The following is a 19971-nucleotide window of genomic DNA, read 5'->3' as shown; positions in this document are numbered from 1 at the left end:
TGGGAAGGTACTGGCGGAAATGGAGTCTTCCTTTGAAGCTCATGAGGGACTCATCTACTGAGATGTATTTCTCTGGGATATACATCTCAGCAAATTTGGACGAGAAATAATATATAACCGGCCGTACTTTGTACAGTCGGTCATATGAGGGATCGTCTCGGGGCTGACACCTTGCATTGTCATTATAATGCCGGAATTTTAGGAGGGCTTCATATCATACCCGGGGCATAGCCATACGGTAAAGTGGGGTATTATACATAATATCCCCACTCCAGTAATGCCAAATTGTGTGTTTTTTTTTTTTGTTTACTAGGCCCATGTGCAGCAAAAGCCCCCAAAATTTTTCATTTCCGCTACATCAACAGGGGTCCACGCCATGGGCCTAGCAAAAGAAGAGGAGGGGTTCTGGGCTAGAAATTGGTGTGTGTATCAATTTGTTTGCGCCACCATCAAATTTATAAGATCATCAGAGAAATAGAGCTTGAAAAAGTCTATTTCCCTGAGACCTGTGGGGTCAATCTGGATTCCTGCCCATGCTACAAAGCCAGGAATCTGGGGCTCATAATTTTGGGGGGCTGGGGTCCAGATGGGGTAACCTGTCTGGGCGGCCGGGGTCCAGATGGGATTACGTGTCTGGGGGGCATCCTGAGGTTTCCTCCTGGGACACCTACTTGGGTATTCATCATCACTGGATGATGATGAGGAGGAGAAAGAATGGAGGAAAGAAGGATCCCCGCATTCATCCTCATACTTACGTATGGTGGTAGCACACCTGCTCTGCACACCAAAGCTAACTGCGATGTGCAGAGCCAGAGAAAGTAATTAATTTTAACCCCTATTGCAGTAGATATTCAATCAAGTAGTACTTTATTTGAAATACTCGTTTTTGAGTATTTAATTGAAAACGCAGTAAAAATTTGATTACCCTCCCACCTTCCCTGGCGTTTTTTTTAACCAATAACTATGAAGGTCAGTTGGGACAGGCACTAGGAGCACACAGGCAGTGAAAAAAGGCATCTGCATTCATTGGCTGGCTAAACCATGTGACCTTTACAGAAATAGAACAGTGGATTTGAGATTCGATGTCAGATGCTACTAGGAGCTAGAGAGGGAGACAGTGTGAAGCAGAGTGAGTTAGTTATTAGGTGATTTTAGGAAGGAGGGACCCCCAAAAGCTCCTCTTAGGATTAAAGCTTTAGAAAAAATACATTTATCTAAACAGTGGTGCCTTGGATTAGGAGCAATTTTTCCATAAGAAATCATAGAAATGCAGACAATTGGTTCCAGACCCCAAAATAATGATTTTATATTCTGAATAACATGTAAAACATTTAGAAACAGCTGAATATGTCACATAAATTACTGTACAGTGGAGAGGATGGGAAACACAAGGGCGGACAGAGCATGCAGGGAGCATGAAGGAATGAGCAGGACAGATGTGGGCACAGTATAGCAGCACTCTCTGGCTTCCGCCCCCACCACTCCACAGAAACTGCCTTAACCAAAGTGGCCAATGACCTGCTAACTGCCAAAACCTCACGCCAATATTCTGTGCACCTTCTCCTTGACCTATCTTCTGCCTTCGACACAGTCGACCATTCTCTCCTCTTACAAATTCTTTCATCCCTTGGCGTCACTTGCTCAGCCCTCTCCTGGATCTCCTCTTACCTCTCCAACCGCACTTTTAGTGTCTCCCACTCTGACACCACCTCCTTTCCTCGTCCGCTCACAGTTGGTGTTCCCCAAGGATCTGTACTTAGGCCTTTTCTCTTCTCCATCTATACTTCTGGCCTTGGACATATCATAGAGTCCCACGGCTTCAGCTACCACCTCTACGCCAATGACACCCAGATCTACCTCTCTGGTCCGGATGTCAGCTCTTTGCTATCTAGGATTCCAGAGTGTCTGTAGGCCATATCATCCTTCTTCTTTTTTCCCCCCATCCCGCTCTACCCTGCCGTCTAATCTGTCAATCACTATCAATGGCTGCACTCTGTCCCCTGTCCCCCAAGTCCGCTGCCTCGGGGTCACCTTTGACTCTGCCCTGTCTTCTAAACCGCATATTCAGGCGCTGACCACCTCCTGTCACCTCCCTGACTACCTCCTGCTGCCTTCACCTCAAAAACATTTCCAGAATCCGCTCTTTTCTCACCTCTGACTCTACCAAACTGCTGGTCCATGCTCTCATTATTTCCCGCTTGGACTACTGTAACATCCTCCTCTCTGGTCTTCCATCTAACTCCCTTAGTCCCCTCCAGTCTATCCTAAACTCTGCCGCCCGACTAATCCACTTTTCCTCTCGCTTTGCCTCTACCTCTCCCCTCTGCCCTCCACTGGCTCCCCATTGCCCGACGTATTCACTTTAAATTATTGACCATGACTTACAAGGCCATCCACAACCTGTCGCCTCCGTACATCTCTGACCTGATATCCCGCTACCACCCCTCACGCAACCTTCGATCTTCCAGTGACCTCCGTCTGCGCTCCCCCCTTGTTCGTACCTCGCACAACCGCCTCCAAGACTTTGCCCGAGCCTCCCCCATACTCTGGAACTCGCTACCCCGACACATCCGGCTCTCATCCACCATCAAGTCCTTCAAAAGTAACCTGAAAACCCATCTCTTCAAACAAGGCTACAACCTACAATAACTCTGCATCACACTTGAATGGCTGCACTTTACCTCCTGTTTCTCTCCCTATACCCCATAGATTGTGAGCCCTCGCTGGCAGGGTCCTCTTCCCCCATGTACCAGTCTGCCATCTGCCTTCATGTAATGTGTTTTGATCTTGTAATGTTCTTGTTTGTTACCCCTGTCGCCTGTATAGCGCTCTGGAATTAAGTGTGCTTTATAAATAATAATAATAATAATACAGTAGCCAGCCCTCCCCCATAGTCTCGTATAGTAGCCAGCCCTCCCCATAGTCTCATATAGTAGCCAGCCCTCCCCATAGTCTCATATAGTAACCAGCCCTCCCCCATAGTCTCTCATATAGTAGCCAGCCCTCCCCATAGTCTCTCATATAGTAGACAGCCCTCCCCATAGTCTCATATAGTAGCCAGCTCCCCCATAGTCTCTTATATAGTAGCCAGCCCTCCCCATAGTCTCATATAGTAGCCAGCCCTCCCCCATAGTCTCATATAGTAGCCAGCCCTCCCCATAGTCTTATATAGTAGCCAGCCCTCCCCATAGTCTCATATAGTAGCCAGCCCTCCCCCATAGTCTCATATAGTAGCCAGCCCTCCCCCATAGTCTCGTATATAGTAGCCAGCCCTCCCCTGTAGTCTCTTATGTAGTAGCCAGCCCTCCCCCATAGTCTTATATGGTAGCCAGCCCTCCCCATAGTCTCATATAGTAGCCAGCCCTCCCCATAGTCTCTTATATAGTACCAGCCCTCCCCTGTAGTCTCTTATGTAGTAGCCAGCCCTCCCCTGTAGTCTCCTATATAGTAGCCAGCCCTCCCCAGTAGTCTCATATAGTAGCCAGCCCTCCCCAGTAGTCCCATATAGTAGCCAGCCCTCCCCCATAGTCTCATATAGTAGCCAGCCCTCCCCATAGTCTCTCATATAGTAGCCAGCCCTCCCCATAGTCTCTCATATAGTAGCCAGCCCTCCCCATAGTCTCTCATATAGTAGCCAACCCTCCCCATAGTCTCTCATATAGTAGACAGCCCTCCCCCATAGTCTCTTATATAGTAGCCAGCCCTCCCCATAGTCTTATATAATAGCCAGCCCTCCCCATAGTCTCATATAGTAGCCAGCCCTCCCCCATAGTCTCATATAGTAGCCAGTCCTCCCCATAGTCTCATATAGTAGCCAGTCCTCCCCATAGTCTCATATAGTAGCCAGCCCTCCCCCATAGTCTCATATAGTAGCCAGCCCTCCCCATAGTCTTATATAGTAGCCAGCCCTCCCCATAGTCTCGTTTATAGTAGCCAGCCCTCCCCCATAGTCTCGTATAGTAGCCATCCCTCCCCAGTAGTCTCATATAGTAGCCAGCCCTCCCCCATAGTCTCATATAGTAGCCAGCCCTCCCCATAGTCTCATATAGTAACCAGCCCTCCCCCAGTCACATATAGTAACCAGCCCTCCCCTATAGTCTCATATAGTAGCCAGCCCCCCCCATAGTCTCATATAGTAGCCAGCCCTCCCCATAGTCTCATATAGTAGCCAGCCCTCCCCATAGTCTCATATAGTAGCCAGCCCTCCCCATAGTCTCATATAGTAGCCAGCCCTCCCCATAGTCTCATATAGTAACCAGCCCTCCCCCAGTCACATATAGTAACCAGCCCTCCCCCATAGTCTCATATAGTAGCCAGCCCTCCCCATAGTCTCATATAGTAGCCAGCCCTCCCCATAGTCTCATATAGCAGCCAGCCCTCCCCCATAGTCTCGTATAGTAGCCAGCCCTCCCCATAGTCTCGTATAGTAGCCAGCCCTCCCCCATAGTCTCATATAGTAGTCAGCCCTCCCCATAGTCTCGTTTATAGTAGCCAGTCCTCCCCATAGTCTCGTATAGTAGCCAGCCCTCCCCATAGTCTCATATAGTAGCCAGCCCTCCTCCATAGTCTCATATAGTAGCCAGCCCTCCCCATAGTCTCATATAGTAAGCAGCCCTCCCCTATAGTCTCATATAGTAGCCAGCCCTCCTCCATAGTCTCGTATAGTAGCCAGCCCTCCCCCATAGTCTCATATAGTAGTCAGCCCTCCCCATAGTCTCGTTTATAGTAGCCAGTCCTCCCCATAGTCTCGTATAGTAGCCAGCCCTCCCCATAGTCTCATATAGTAGCCAGCCCTCCTCCATAGTCTCATATAGTAGCCAGCCCTCCCCATAGTCTCATATAGTAAGCAGCCCTCCCCTATAGTCTCATATAGTAGCCAGCCCTTCCCCATAGTCTCGTATAGTAGCCAGCCCTCCCCATAGTCTCATATAGTAGCCAGCCCTCCTCCATAGTCTCATATAGTAGCCAGCCCTCCCCATAGTCTCATATAGTAAGCAGCCCTCCCCTATAGTCTCATATAGTAACCAGCCCTCCCCCATAGTCTCATATAGTAGCCAGCCCTCCCCCACAGTCTCTTATATAATAGCCAGCCCTCCTCCATAGTCTCATATAGTAGCCAGTCCTCCCCCACAGTCTCTTATATAGTAGCCAGCCCTCCCCCATAGTCTCATATAGTAGCCAGCCCTCCCCCACAGTCTCTTATATAATAGCCAGCCCTCCTCCATAGTCTCATATAGTAGCCAGCTCTCCCCCACAGTCTCTTATATAATAGCCAGCCCTCCTCCATAGTCTCATATAGTAGCCAGTCCTCCCCCACAGTCTCTTATATAATAGCCAGCCCTCCCCATAGTCTTGTTTATAGTTGCCATGGTGGGCCAGATGTACTGTAATTCAAACTCTGAATTGCCTGGCGGGCCAAAAATAATGGTACCACGAACCAGAGTTTGACATGAATGATTTGGAAGGTGATGGAGACTTTCTGGGTCAGAGTACAGGGCTGCAGACCATGCCCCCCACTCCCCCTCCCACCCAGTAGAGGGAGCTCTTAAACCAAAGCAATGCTCTTACACCAAGTCACAATTTTTAAAAACTCTGAACTCTTCTTGCAAAATGCTCTTAATCCAAGTTACTCTTAAACCCAGGTACCACTGTACTGCTACACATAGGTCACATAGATGTGTTCAGACAGGCAGCTGGAGTGTATTGACTGTGAGAAATAGGCTGCAGTGTATATGTCTATATAGGGTATACGGCTGTATACTCCTTGTGTACCAATTAAAAAAATATAAGCGTGGTACTACTTTTCTGCATGCTGTGCGCAACATAAAAAAGTTGCAGGACAAACGCATTGTTCACATAATGGAGAGCAAACGATACTTGATGTTTGCTATCCTCAACCCCCTGTATAAAGATAAGGTGTCCTCTTTTATTCCGGTGGTGGAGAGGAGCCATCAATTGCTGGAATACCATAAAGAAATCTTGCAGAACATGATGGAAATATTCCCACCTACCATCGCTGGCGGCTGACAGGTGAGTTCCTCCCAGAGGCTGACAACATCCATCAGGTCCACAGCCACAAGGGGAACACTCTCTAAGGTGGCACATGTTCATGACACGCCCTCCGAAACTTCCATCATTGCGGGGCCTGTAGTGAGCAGGAGGGAGAAGTATCAGAGGATGTTGCGGGAGTTCCTGGCCAATCCCAACTCTGTCCTCCCCGATCCCTCGGCACCCTACACTTACTGGGTCTCTAAGTTGGACATGTGGCTCAAAAAGTCCCTGTATGCCTCGGAGGTGCTGGCCTGCCCTGCGTTCTGTCAGAGAGAGTGTTCAGTGCAGTCGGGGGCATTATCACAGATAAGCGTAGCCGTCTGTCAACTGACAGTGCTAACCGGCTGAAGCTCATAAAAATGAACAGCCACTGGATTGACCCAGACTTTGCTTCTCCACCAGTGGAAAGCATCCAAAAGTGAAGTGTTATGTGTCAGCTTCAGCTCATTTCCTCCTCCTCAACCACCGTAGAAATAGGCCATTTAAAAAAGGGTCTCCATATAATTTTTTCAAGGGCTATGCTCATAATTTTTTCAAAGGGCTCTCTCAAGGGCCTTCATATAGTTTTTTTAGAGGGCTCACTTCAAGGGCCATCCATACAATCTTTTTGAGGGCTCACCTCAAGCTAATTTTTGGGCTTACCTCAAGTGCCCCAAGCTAATTTTTAGAGGGCTCAGCTCAAGGGCCTAAAAAGTAATGTTTGTAGGATTAACCCTACAGCTCCCTCCCTCCCTGGACAGCATGCAGTGTGGCCAGTGCTGTGTCCAGGTAGGGTTTCCACATGCTTTTTGCGAGTGGGACTGGCTCCCAGACACCACTTCTGGGTTTGGGCTGGTGGAGGCCCCCTAGTGGTGGAGGTCCCTAGGCACGTGCCCCTTGTGCCCTCCCTTTAAACCGGCCCTGGTAATATGTAATCACTAAACCTAGTAACCTACTGTAGATGGTCCTATGTCTTCTTTCAGTTCTTTCTGGCTATAAGTCATGTACAAATGCTTGATTGTCTAAAAAATGTTAGGAAAAAAGTGAAAGTAGCTAACTTCTATGTCCATTGGTCAAAGATGTTAATTATGAAAAAAAAATAAAAAAATTATTATAAAGCATCATAAGGGGACTCTGGCCATGTACATGTTTTATTATAGAGATGGGGCTGCATAGAACATAACATAAACATTTTATTGTTACCTAACCACGCTCCCCCAGGGTCCTCCTGTAGTGTCTTTGGGGTTCCTCCTGAACGCTCTGGCCACTACTTCTGAGATTGACGCATCTCAGCAGTGACAGCCCAGCCAGCCAATCATTTGCCATGGCGCTCTCTTGCTTCAGTCAATGAATGGCTTAGCGGGTTGTCACCACTGAAATGAATCCATCTCAGAAGTAGTGCCTGCAACGTTCAGAAGGGGAACAAAGAAAGCCCTAAGAGGACACTGGGGGAGCGTGGTCAGCTAACAATAAAATGTTAATGTTATGTTCTATGCAGCTCCAGCTCTATATTAAAAAATGGCCGGAGTACCCATTAGTATATAGTAATAATTGGTGATGGTATTGTTACGTTACTCTCCACAGCATCCGCATTACAGCTGACGGGACCATCTAAACTAGCAGCCAGGCTGGGGTCTGACACTCGGGTTCCTTGCCTGGACACAGTGGACAATCCTCCTGTAGATCTGGAACATATAACAATATTGTGGCTCCACCAAGATAAGGAAATCCTGAGCTATGATAAAACTGTGAGGACGACGTCTCCGAGATATTCCCTGAGCACAGAAGCATTAGGAGCCGGGACTGGTGACCTGACTATTTCTAATATACAGATACCTGATGGGGGAATGTACAAGTGTTCAGTGACCTACAGATCCGAGACCAAGGAGAAGAGGGTCATGTTGGACACTGGAGGTAAGTTGTATATTTCCATAGATTTATCCTCAATAACTTTTATTATTGCTTTATTATAGTAAATTTGAACAAATAGAGATGTTTATTATTATTATTATTATTATATATTTATAAAGCGCCCCTTAATATCAAGCCGCTATACAAGCGATAGGGGTAACAAACAGGAACATTACAAGGTCAAAAATACATTAAATGAAGGCAAATGGCAGACTGATACATAGGGTAAAAGAACACGGCCCATGAGGGCTTACAGTCTATAAGATGTCTGCCTACTTCAATCTTTAGTCCATGGGCTTACAATAGATCCCACTTGCAGAAAATAGAACAGTTTACTGACAATACGTAGTGCAAACCAGGGGTCCTGGACAAAAGTACAGTTTAGTGCAATACAATAACAGTGTTTAGAGTTATCCGGATGGTTGGTAGTTGAGGTAGAACCAGGTGCTTGAGAGAAGAAAAGTTTTTAGTAGAATGAGTAGAGTAGAGGAGGGGCCTTAGGGGCCTTGTCCAATGTAGAAATGTACTCTGCCTGGAACAGTTTGTAGTGTGTAGATAGAATACAGAGAACACTCGTACTCACGTATAGACAACTGTCTGGCCACCTTCTTCCCTTTAGTTGTGGGCTACCCATCCTAGGTGGGTAGTACAAGCCCCATGCCAAGTTATCTGGGTTGAGCAGACTTCCAAGACTTCCTGGTTGTCTGGCACTGTGCAGTGGAACACATAGACCCACTTTAAGTAGGTTTGTTCCACTGGGGTCAGTTCCTGTGACTGCTGAAGTAACTGCTCTGAACGTTTAGAAGGGTTCCTGGCGTGGACAAGGTGATCCCTGTATGGCTTTTCTCCCCTTGCAGCTAGATTAGCATCTTCGTTAGGGTTCCCATATTAAAAAAAAGTCTTTTAAAGGAGAAGTCCGGCGAAAATTTTTATTAAAGTATTGTATATCCCCCCAAAAGTTATACAAATCACTAATATACACTTATTATGGGAAATGCTTATAAAGTGCTTTTTTTCCTTGCACTTACTACTGCATCAAGGCTTCACTTCCTGGATAAAATGATGATGTCACGACCCGACTCCAAGAGCTGGGCGGGCTGTGGCTGCTGGAGAGGATGATGGCAGGGGGACATTGAGTGACAGAGGGTGTCGGAGGGAAACTGAGCATCCCTCTGCCATCATCCTCTCCAGCAGCCACAGCCCGCACAGCTCTGGGAGTCGGGTCGTGACATCACCATTTTATCCAGGAAGTGAAGCCTTGATGCAGTAGTAAGTGCTGGGAAAAAAGCACTTTATGTGCATTTCCCGTAATGAGTGTATATTGGTCATTTGTATAACTTTGGGGGGGAAATACAATACATAAATAAAAATTTTCGAAAGGACTTCTCCTTTAAGTTACTGGTCTGTGTCCCTGACAGGGGACCTGGCCAAAGCCTGACTTAACTTCAGCAGAGACTGGTCTTTTGTTGCTTCCTCTCACACTGACTACTACCAAGTAATTTACTTCCTCCCACCAGTAACTAACTTCTTAATACAGGGGCTAACTAAACCCTCCTGTGATTGGTGGGGGCTGTGTTTGTGACGAGAAAGAGAGGAGAGGATAGGGCTGAGAAAGGAGAGAAAGCACCTGCACCTGTGAATGGTTAAAAGACAACATGCGACACACAATATTTAACCCTATAGCTCCTTCAGCTGTGCATAGAATCAGTTACAGACAAACACAGTAGTGACACCTAGTGGGAAAAACACTAACTGCAGTGGATACCTCATCCCACTTGTGTGAACCCGAGGGAGTTACCTTACTCAGGTGCAATAAGACTTAAGGGACCATACCGGGTCACCACACACACAAGCTATACAGGTTCGGCTGGAAGCCATATGTATAGAGAAATTCCTTACTAAAAGTAAGGCTTTCCTATACCTCAATATTAGAGTAGGAACAAAGAAAATTGCCTCATTCCTATCTGCGTTCTGCTCATCAGGCTGCGGGCTTTGAAATCTGCTCCGCTCCCTGTCGCTCCTCCCCGGGTGCCGGGAAAAGATGGATCCAGTCCTCTGAAATTAGGAGAAGTTTGCCGGGACTGGATCCAGCTTTTCCCAGTACCCGGAAGGGGGGGGGGGTAGCAGCAGAGAGCGGAGCAGCCTGATGAGCAGAATGCAGATAGGAATGAAGCACTTCACTTCATTCCTACTGTAGATTCACTCATCTGTACTTCCTGTACATCCAAAAGACCACAATTTTTCTTTTGATAGATTAGTAAAGAATTTAAAAAACACAAATCTCTGAGCACGTTTCTATGAAATTGGAAGTGTGCAAGATACAGTAGGAGTCACATGTGCCCTATAGAACTATTACAACTCTATATAGAGAAGGGCAGCTGTTAGTCTATGTAAAATAATGATAATAGTAATGACATGTCTATCAGCTCCCCCACAGGTGAGGATCACAGGTAACACAGTTGTCATGAAGGAGGAGAGTGTCCTGCGCTGTTCCATCACTGGCTTCTACCCTGTGGATATCGATGTTAGATGGTTCCGGGATGGAGAAAGACTGGAGGAGAATGTTATTGTTGGTGATCCCTGGAGAAACCCAGACAGAACCTACAATGTGAACAGCACCCTGACCATAACTCCCACCGAGGAGGACAGAGAGCGGAACTTCTCATGTACAGTCCAACGACATCCTTTTATAATAGAGCCTCTTTGGGAAGACGTCCACCTAGTGTATAAAGGTAAATAGTATGGTTGAAAAAAGACATGTGTCTATCAAGTTTAACCAAGGAGGGGATAGAGGGAAAGGGGGGGAAGGGATAATGGGTAAGTTCTATATGTGGTAAGGCGCTGGGGAGTCTGTTGGTGGTCTCCCTGCTGGGTCAGCTGGTATGGTATTATGGTAGCTGAGTGGGTCTAGGGTCACTTGGGCACTTGTCACGGTAGCCTGAAGTGGTATAGAACCCACCTCGGACAGTCTGGGGAAAGAGTAACTCAAGTGTACGGGTGTCTGTGGGTGCTGGTGCACAAGAAATAGGCCAGAGTCAAATGCTTTCGAATAGAACAGTTTACTTGGGAGAATGTAGTGCAATACAAGGAAAGTACTTTGGTAGGAATACAGTCCAGTGCGATACAAAGAGAATACAATGTTGCAAGTGACTAAGGTGCTCACAGATGAGGTAGAGACAAGGGCGTAGCTAGGATTCACGAGGCCCCATAGCAAAAAATTTTAAAAGCCCTCCCTTCCCTACGCACAACACAAAGCACTGCGCATACACAGTATATGTTCTGTTATTTGGCCAAATAATAAAATCTCTTATGGCCAGAGGCAGAATCCTGGCAGCAGCCACAGGAGTGACTGGCAGAGCAGAGTGCCAATGGTTGCTTGCTATGGGCCTATTAGAAGCCCTTATGATTAAATACATAGGTGTATGAGCGGACTACCTTCTGCTTAACCCCTTATGTTCTGCAGTGTGTAAGTGACCCAACGTTCAAAAGACAAGGATATATCTGCTTTACTGCTCGTGCCCTGAAAACCCCTGACCTCTGCACGGAGCTCTGCACATTTTCCTACTTGATGGCCGCAGCTAGAGAACAGAGGTCAGAGGCTATGAGAGGAGATCGCTTTGTTTTCTGCTCGTTAACCCTTTTTTTGTGTTGCAGCATGTAAGTAAACACTGGATCCCTTACACACTGTAGTACATAAGGGGTTAAGCAGAAGGACACATTCTCTTACCTTCTCCTCCGGGCCCCCCTCCTGAACGGGCCCCATAGTAACTGCCTACCCTGCCTCTATGATAGCTACACCACTGGGTAGAGATATGGTTCTTAAGAGAAGAAAGAGCTTTGCAGCAGAGAGAGTAGAGGAGAGGGGTTGCCTGAGGGGCCGTATCCAATGTAGAAGTGTACTCTGCCTGGAACAGTAGAGGTGTGTAGAAGAGGAATAGAGAATACTCGTACTCACGGATGACCTCCAGTCTGACTGCCTTTTGTCCCCTGGTTGCGGGCTACCCAATCAAGGTGGGTAGTTAGAGCCCCAGGCCTTGTTATCTGGGCTAAGCCGACTTCCAAAACTTCACGGTCATCTGGCACTGCACAATTGAATACGTAGACCCTTTTTCGGTAGCTTTGTTTCACAGGGGTCAGTTCCTATGACTGCTGAGGTAACTGCCTGCACTTTTAAAAGTGTTTCTGGTGAGGACAAGGTGTTCCTTGTGCAGCCTTTTTCCCATTGGTACTTCCTTAGTACTGCATAGTTGCAGTGGCTGGCATAGCAGAAATCTGTAGTCTCTCTAGGTTCCCACACATCGATTACAACTAACCAACTGCCTAACTTCCTCCCACCAGGAACTAACTCCTCCCTACAGGGGTAGGCTAAACCTTCCTGTGATTGGTGAGGCTGTGTGTGCAGCCAGAGAGAGAGAGAGAGAGAGAGAGAGAGAGTAGAAGATAGGCTGAAAAAAGGAGGGAAAGCACCTGCACCTGTGAGGGGATAAAGGACAACATGTGACACACAATAATTAACCCTTGGTATACTTCAGCTGTACATAGAACAAGTTACAAACACAGTAGTGGCACCTAGTGGGAAAACACTAACGGCAGGAAATAACTCATCCCTCTTGTGTGAACCCTAGGGAGTTACCTTACTCAGGTGCAAAAAGACTTAGTGGCCCGTACTAGGTAACCACATATACATATGCATTAATGTTATTTTGTTCTAAGAACTTGTCTAGGGGCCATTTATATATGTTACAGAGAAATGATAGAATCAGGGATTTGATCAAATCCCGGAAAATGATGAAATGACCGCACTGTTCCATCATTTTCCTGAAGAAAGTAAAGTGATTTGATCAAATACCTGACCCCTTTCAGGAAAATTCATGGAATGAATTCAATAATTTCCCCTGCAATAAAGGATTTGCTTACTGTATTGCCTCCTGCTGCCCCAGCCTGTCCGCTCTGCTCTCAGTCCGCCCTGCCGCCATATGCTTGCCGGGACGTGTGCCGCTCTGCTCCCCATCCGCTTCCACCGCCATGCCTGCCAGGGAGTTCCGCCTGCTCCCTCCGCTGCTGTGCCTGACCTTTGTGCTTAAGGAGATGCTTGAGAGTAGTAAGAAAGAGAGGTAGTTATATCAGTGCTTGTAAATTAGAGTGGAGTAGAGGAGAGGGGTTGGTCAGAGGAACCCCAACCCAGTGTAGCAATGTACTTTGCCGGAACCTGAAGATATCTTTGTAGTAAAGTATTACTTGTACTTGTGTATAGACTTTGGCCTGACCACCTTCTGCCCCCTGGTTCGTTGAACTCGTCCCAGTAGGGTAATACAAGCCCCAGCTATGGTCATCTTTAAGTCAGACTTAAAGGGGTTTGGTGTTAGCGCGCCTGTTATAATCTTCTTCTTGTTGGCGATGGGCTTCTTTCATCTTATGCTTATTTATTAGGCTTCTTGGATTCTTCGCTGGTGCTCTTGTACCCAGTCAGTTTGGGGTAGCGGGTTGAGAGAATCTGCTACTTGAATGCCTAAGGCCCGATCTCTAGGCAGTTGGCCTTGTCTCCCAAACATTAGATAGAATGGGGTGTAGCCAGTGGGGCAGTCGGTGGTATTATTGTAAACTTCTACCAGTTCTCCAAGGAGTTCAGGCCATTCGCCCGGTTTTGAGATAGCTACTGTTCTAAGCATGTTAATGACCACTTGATTCATATGTTCATACAGTCCATTGCCTTGTGGGTGGTACACTGTGGTTCTAAGCTTCTTACACTCATGGTACCGGCATAACTCTTTGAAAAGTTGGGACCCGAATACTGGACCTTGATCTGAAAGGATGGCTTCTGGACACCCATAATGCTTGATATAATGATGATACAGCATGATGGCTGTGATTGTGACTGACAACTTAAACTGCCAGTCAGCTGTCGGTATCTGGGCCGGGCCCCCTAGTTCTATAAGTATCTTTACTTGTCTCAAGTTCCTTGCCTGTGATAGTGCCTAGTTTATACTATTGTTACTTGATTTAGCGTTTTTGTCTGTGCTTTGATTCCTGGTTACCTGACTTCTGCTATTGACCCTTTGACTACCCCTTTGGACACCATTTTGTACTTCGCTGTTCGGCTGGTTTCTGACTTTGACTTCTGACTCTCCGTTCATTGTGTTGTGTATTGTCTTGTTTTCTTCAGTGTTGCACCTTAGTTAGATCAGTGAGTCCAGTTGTCCATTGCTATTTAGAGAATCTGAGGCAAGTAGGTAGGGACAGCTTCAGGGCTCACCTGTCCTTGTGTTTTCCTGTCCCTATCCTAACAGCAGCAGCCTGGTGACAACACCAGGATGGGAAGGGACATATCTTGGCCACTGGGGACTGCTAGTGCCTGACTCTTCCTAGTATCCCTGTGGTGGTGGGTACTAATAATGTGTTAGTCATTTTGTGGGCTAACACTAAGCCCCAGCTTAATAATAAATGCTATTAGACTGCTTATAAAAAAAAATAGTAAAAATTTTTTTTTTGAAATAAGACCCCCCTCTTGTTGACCATTTTATTTTTTTAAAATAATCCACCAGTTATCATTGTAGTCTACTGAATCTGATGTAGTCCTCTGGGTACCGGTATCTGGAAAACAAAAAAAGGGAGGAAGAAACATTAGTAAATAGGAGTAACTCTTCTGCGCTAGCAGCTGTGGCTAACACATAAGATTGTGAACTGCAGGTAGGACCTGAACTGGCAAGCCAAGGCTACTCTACAGTTAACAATTGCATATGCTAACTGAGGTGACCAATGCACAGAATTAGTTTGGTACATTGAAATAATATAGTAGGAAGGAGGCACGTCTTACTATACTATTTTAATGTATGGAACTAATTGGTATACTTTTTTTTTTTTCTTTTTAACTCACTGAAATGCTGCCTCCTCAACACTGCTGCCCTTGGCACAGGACTACAGGTGCCTTATGGCAAATAGGCCAATAAATGAATTCCACCAATATCAACCTACTTATAGTACAAATGGCACAATACATTAAAGATTGTATTATTGTATTACTAATGTTTACCAATCACTATTTACAGTAATCATTTTAGGAGTGTTCTTGAGAGCCGAGCCTACTATTTCTACCCATTTTGTGTATTTAATTCATAAATTTACCGGCAATTCTCTTTTGCCAATAAATTTACGATTTATATTTTTATATTTGTAGTATGTTTCAGTTTTGCTATTGTAAAGGAAAAAAAGATGCCAGGCATTTTTTAATATATTTACCTTATAATATATATATTTTTTTTTTGGGTTGTGGCACAAAACATTAATTATTCTTTTCTAACAGCTGCAGCACTTAGCAGGGTAAGGACCGTTGCCCAGTTTGGGTCTGCCACCTATGGCAGCATGCCAAGTAGGCAGGGACAGAGGATTGGGCTTATCTTAGGGCTCACAGTAGCTCCTCCAACGTGACAGCAAGATTTCAGGATCATTATAAAACATACCGGTAAATTAATTTAAAAAAAAAAAAACACCAAAAGTTAAAGTAAGCTTAACATAAAAACTTGATTTAAACAATAGGCCATGTTCTAACGACACATTCTTTTTAAATGACTGGGATTGTATGATGCTTATATAAAAAGTTTTACTCTTGACAATCTTGTATCTTCCTTCATTTCTATAGAACAAACTCCAACATGGATTATTGTGGCCTGTTCTGTCATTGGGTTAATGATAATTCTTATCACTGGCATTTTGTGGTGGAAACGAAAATTAAGGAAAGGTAATGTAGTAAAATTAAGGTTACTCCATGTGACCAGATAAAAGAGATGGAAATTCGCACTGTACTTTATTTTATTTTACTTCATTGTAAATGTAAAGTTTGGTTATTCATTACTATTCAGCTCTCGGACCATTCATAGTAAGAGACATTGAGGGTCCTCCTAAGCTGATAGATGGAGAGGAGACCACCCTGTACTGTACTGTGGACAACTACCCCGAGAACCTGTGTGTGACCTGGCTGATAAGAAGAGCCGGACAGGAGGAGGAGGAGATCCAGACGTCTCAGATGAGAGGACATTCAGAAGAAGAGAAGGAGAGTTTGCTGGATACATCCTATGTGATCAGATCCCAACCGGAGGGACGTCAGTACTGCACATCACTGAGCTTCATCCCCCATATACAGAGACATAGAGATGTCACCTTCATCTGTAGAGGAGTCTCCAAGGAACAACAAGAGGAGAAGATGTTTTACCGTGAGACTCTATATGGTGAGATATTAGTGCAGCTGACTATATTATAAGGGGAGATGACAGAGGGGTCTTTGTACAGGTTGTCTTCTGAGCTCTCTCTCTATCTCTCACCCTAGGTAGTCTGCTGTAGAGGTTGTGAGAGGGCTGCACCTAGGTGGTTGATGATGGTTTTTGTAGTTCCCCCAGGGCTATCTTCGTGAAACTATTGTCTAGCTAAAGCTTGGTGTTAGTGAGGTGCAGTTTAGGAAAACCAGACAATAATGAATGTAGTAATACTTGAGAAAGATGATAACTTTACTGAAAACTAGCTAGAGTTCCCAAGGTTACACAGGACAGTCCGGTCATCGAACTATTATGGCTGACAGCCTTGGATTGCCTACTTCACTGTGTGTTATGGAGGTCACTAAGCTGTCTTCCAGCTAAGAAACCCACTATGTAGTGAGACTTGGGTTATACTCAGAGCTGGCCTTAGGGTAGATGGCGCCCTGTGCAGAATATTCTTTTGCCCCCCCCCCCCCCCCCTCCCGGCTGATTGTAGCTCATCCCAAGCCTATCTCTTGGAGACACACACTGTATATACTGCTTACACGAACAGATACAGTCACATATACACGTACAGACACACAGGGGGAGATTCATCACACATGGTGTAAAGTGAAACTGGCTCAGTTGCCCCTAGCAACCAATCAGATTCCACCTCTCATTCCTCACAGACTCTTTGGAAAATGAAAGGAGGAATCTGATTGGTTGCTAGGGGCAACTGAGCCAGTTTCACTTTACTCCATGTTTGATAAATCTCTCCCACAGTGTATATACTGCTTACACAGACACACAGTACATATATCCCGCAAACACAGACACATACACACCACACATGAGCATGCTGGAAGTTGTTGTATTCCACACACAGCCACATATGAGTATGCTGGGAGTTGTTGTATTCAACACACACACCACCCAGGAGCATGCTGGGAGTTGATGTATTCAACACACAGCCACACAGGAGCATGCTGGGAGTTGTTGTATTCCACACACACCACACAGGAGCATGCTGGAAGTTGTTGTATTCCACACACACCACACAGGAGCATGCTGGGAGTTGTTGTATTACACCCACAGCCACACAGGAGCATGCTGGGAGTTGTTGTTCTGTCCCCACATGTGGCGAGTGAAGGTTTATCTGACTAGTGGGCCTGACTGGAGATTTCCTACCTTGTATTCCAGCATATGAGGCAGACAGGAACCAGAATAAGCGTCAGGTAGAGTAGAAAGTTGAGCAGAACGTAGTTTAATAACTTCACATACAGCTTAGTCACGGATGCGGTATTATAGTAGTTATATTGTGCTGTTGCTGCTTTCCTAGAAGATACCTTGCTGACACTTGTAATTTCTGGTCAGAAGATTATGACTCTGATAAGCCCAAGCAAGCACTACTTCTCCAGTCAGAAGCAGGATGAAGAATGCCTGCTACAGGAAGTGACGTGGAGACTGGGCTATAAGACACACCCACTAAGGGACAAACCAAAAATGTGAAAATGGAGGGGAGTCTAAACTCTTGGCCAGCAGATGGCAGCACAACAAGAATACATGTAATGAATACAACAAGGAATGAATGAAAACAATGCAGTTATAAAACATCTGAATAACATACAGATAAGTGAGGAGAACAGCACACTCCCCGTCTGAAATTCCCTAGGGGGATTTCACTATAAACTAATTTCTATGAAATATAGTGCAAAACCTGAAACAAAACATGTTAATATGCAATATAAACAGTGAGATAATCCTGTTTCATAACTGAGGAATAAAGTTCTTTAAAGGAAAGTTCAGTCCTGTTCATCCGCCAGGAACATCCTCAACAGGCAATATCAGGATCAGTTCGTTGATAGGCCTTGCAAACGTTTTGGTCTCACCCTTCCTGGAGATCTTCAACTCCACCTTCCGGATCTTGCCATCCTTGCTGGGAAGAACTTTTGTAACTAGTCCCATAGGCCAGTCCATCCTTTCGATTTGTTGTTCCTTCATCAATACGAGGTCTCCTTTCTTCAAGTTTGGTTTCTGGTGTTGCCATTTTCTTCTTCCTTGAAGAATCACAAGATACTCCTTTCGCCATCTGTTCCAGAAGTAATCCGCTAAGTGTTGTACACGTTTCCACTGTTTTTGGTAGATGTTTCCATGAGTGTACTCTCTACTTGGCGTCAGTTGATTCCCAGTTTTCTGGGTGAGAAGAGTAGCTGGAGTCAGTATAGCTGGTGCTTCAGGATCCATTGATACTGGAACAAGGGGTCTTGAGTTGATGATGGCGGAAACCTCAGCAAGAAGAGTAACCAGGGTCTCATGTGTGAGTCTTGAAGAATTCACATCCATAAGCATAGAGTTCAAGATGCTGCGTGAGATCCCGATCATCCTTTCCCAGGCGCCTCCCATGTGGGAACTATGAGGAGGATTGAAAATCCAGGTGCAACCCTTCTCTGCCAGCTGATCTTGGATGGGCTTGGTGTCAATATTCAGTTCTCGGCATGCTCCAATGAAGTTGCTTCCACGGTCAGACCGCAACTGCTTCACTGGTCCTCTGACTGCGAAGAAGCGTCTTAAAGCATTAATCAGGCTGGATGCGTCCATGGATTCTATCACCTCTATGTGAACGGCACGCACGCTCATGCAAGTGAATAGTACGGCCCAACGCTTACTGTTAGCGTGGCCGCCACGGGTCCTGCGTGCAGACACCATCCATGGCCCAAAGACGTCTAGGCCAACATAGGTGAATGGTGGCTCAGTACTTAGTCTGTCCGCAGGCAAGTCAGCCATCTGTTGGTATAACTGTTTTCCCCTTGCTTTACGACAATGTACACAGTCATGCAGTAAGTGCGCCACACGCCTCTTCATGCCTAGAATCCAAAGGCCTGCAGAACGTAACTTGCCCTCAGTTATTTGCCTTCCTTGGTGTTCAGTCCTTTCATGGTGGTGCCGGATCAGCAAGGTGGTAATGTGATGTTTGCTGGGAATGATGAGAGGGTTTTGCTCTGCAACTCCTAGGTCAACCTGATTGAGTCGACCACCAACCCTTAGCAAACCAAAACTGTCCATAAATGGATTCAAATTAGCAATAGGGCTTTTCACTGGAACCTGCTGTTTGTCGTACAAGCACCTCCACTCAGCACTGAATTCCCCCTGCTGCACATGACGTATTATAAGGGATTCACTATGAGAAATGTCCTCAGCAGAGAGGGGTTTATGGCAGACATGCCAGCCGCGACAATCGTGATCTCCAGGCGTATGGTGATAGCATCTTGCAATATGCGCCAACCTTGCAATAGTCCTAACAAGTCTCATCCAACTGGAGAAACGTTCAAAACGTTGACAATTGAGGTTGGAAGGTGGCTTTGTTCCAGTGACTAATGCGCCGACTTGAGTGCGGATTTCTGGATCATTATCTGGATCTTGGATGCTGTAGACCTCCTGAACATGTTCCTCTGTCTGTTCCAGCAGAAATTCTGGGCCTGTAAGCCATGAAGAGTTCGCAAAGGAACCTATAGACATAGGCCTGGTGGCGTGATCTGCTGGATTAAGCTCGGATGGTACGTAATGCCATTGTTCAGGTTTGGAGGACCTCCTGATTCTCTGAATGCGGTTACTGACGTACACATAAAACCGCTTGGTCTGATTGTAGATGTAACCTAAAACGACCTTACTGTCAGTGTAGTATCGGACCTCGTCTATGTCAGCACCCAGTTCTTGCTGTATGAAGTCTGCAATCTCCACTGCTAATACAGCTCCGCAAAGTTCAAGCCTGGGAATAGTGTGATCAGGCTTGGGGGCTAACTTG

At 45.9% G+C, this 19971-nt stretch overlaps 1 gene segment (V, D, J or C); it reads left to right on the top strand.

The window, feature by feature from the left end:
* The window catches only part of LOC138801505 (Ig heavy chain C region-like), a 67392-nt gene that overhangs the window by 10117 nt on the left and 37304 nt on the right, over window positions 1-19971 (top strand). Inside the window, 3 exon segments of the C gene segment in view lie at window positions 7615-7944; window positions 10368-10673; window positions 15578-15676. Coding sequence covers window positions 7615-7944; window positions 10368-10673; window positions 15578-15676 — 735 coding nt within the window.

This window comes from Dendropsophus ebraccatus, chromosome 9 (assembly GCF_027789765.1).
Source record: "Dendropsophus ebraccatus isolate aDenEbr1 chromosome 9, aDenEbr1.pat, whole genome shotgun sequence".
NCBI classification, from domain to species: Eukaryota; Metazoa; Chordata; class Amphibia; order Anura; family Hylidae; genus Dendropsophus; species Dendropsophus ebraccatus.
The sequence above is the reverse complement of the archived record's forward strand: the minus strand, read 5'-3'. Positions and strand labels throughout refer to the sequence as shown.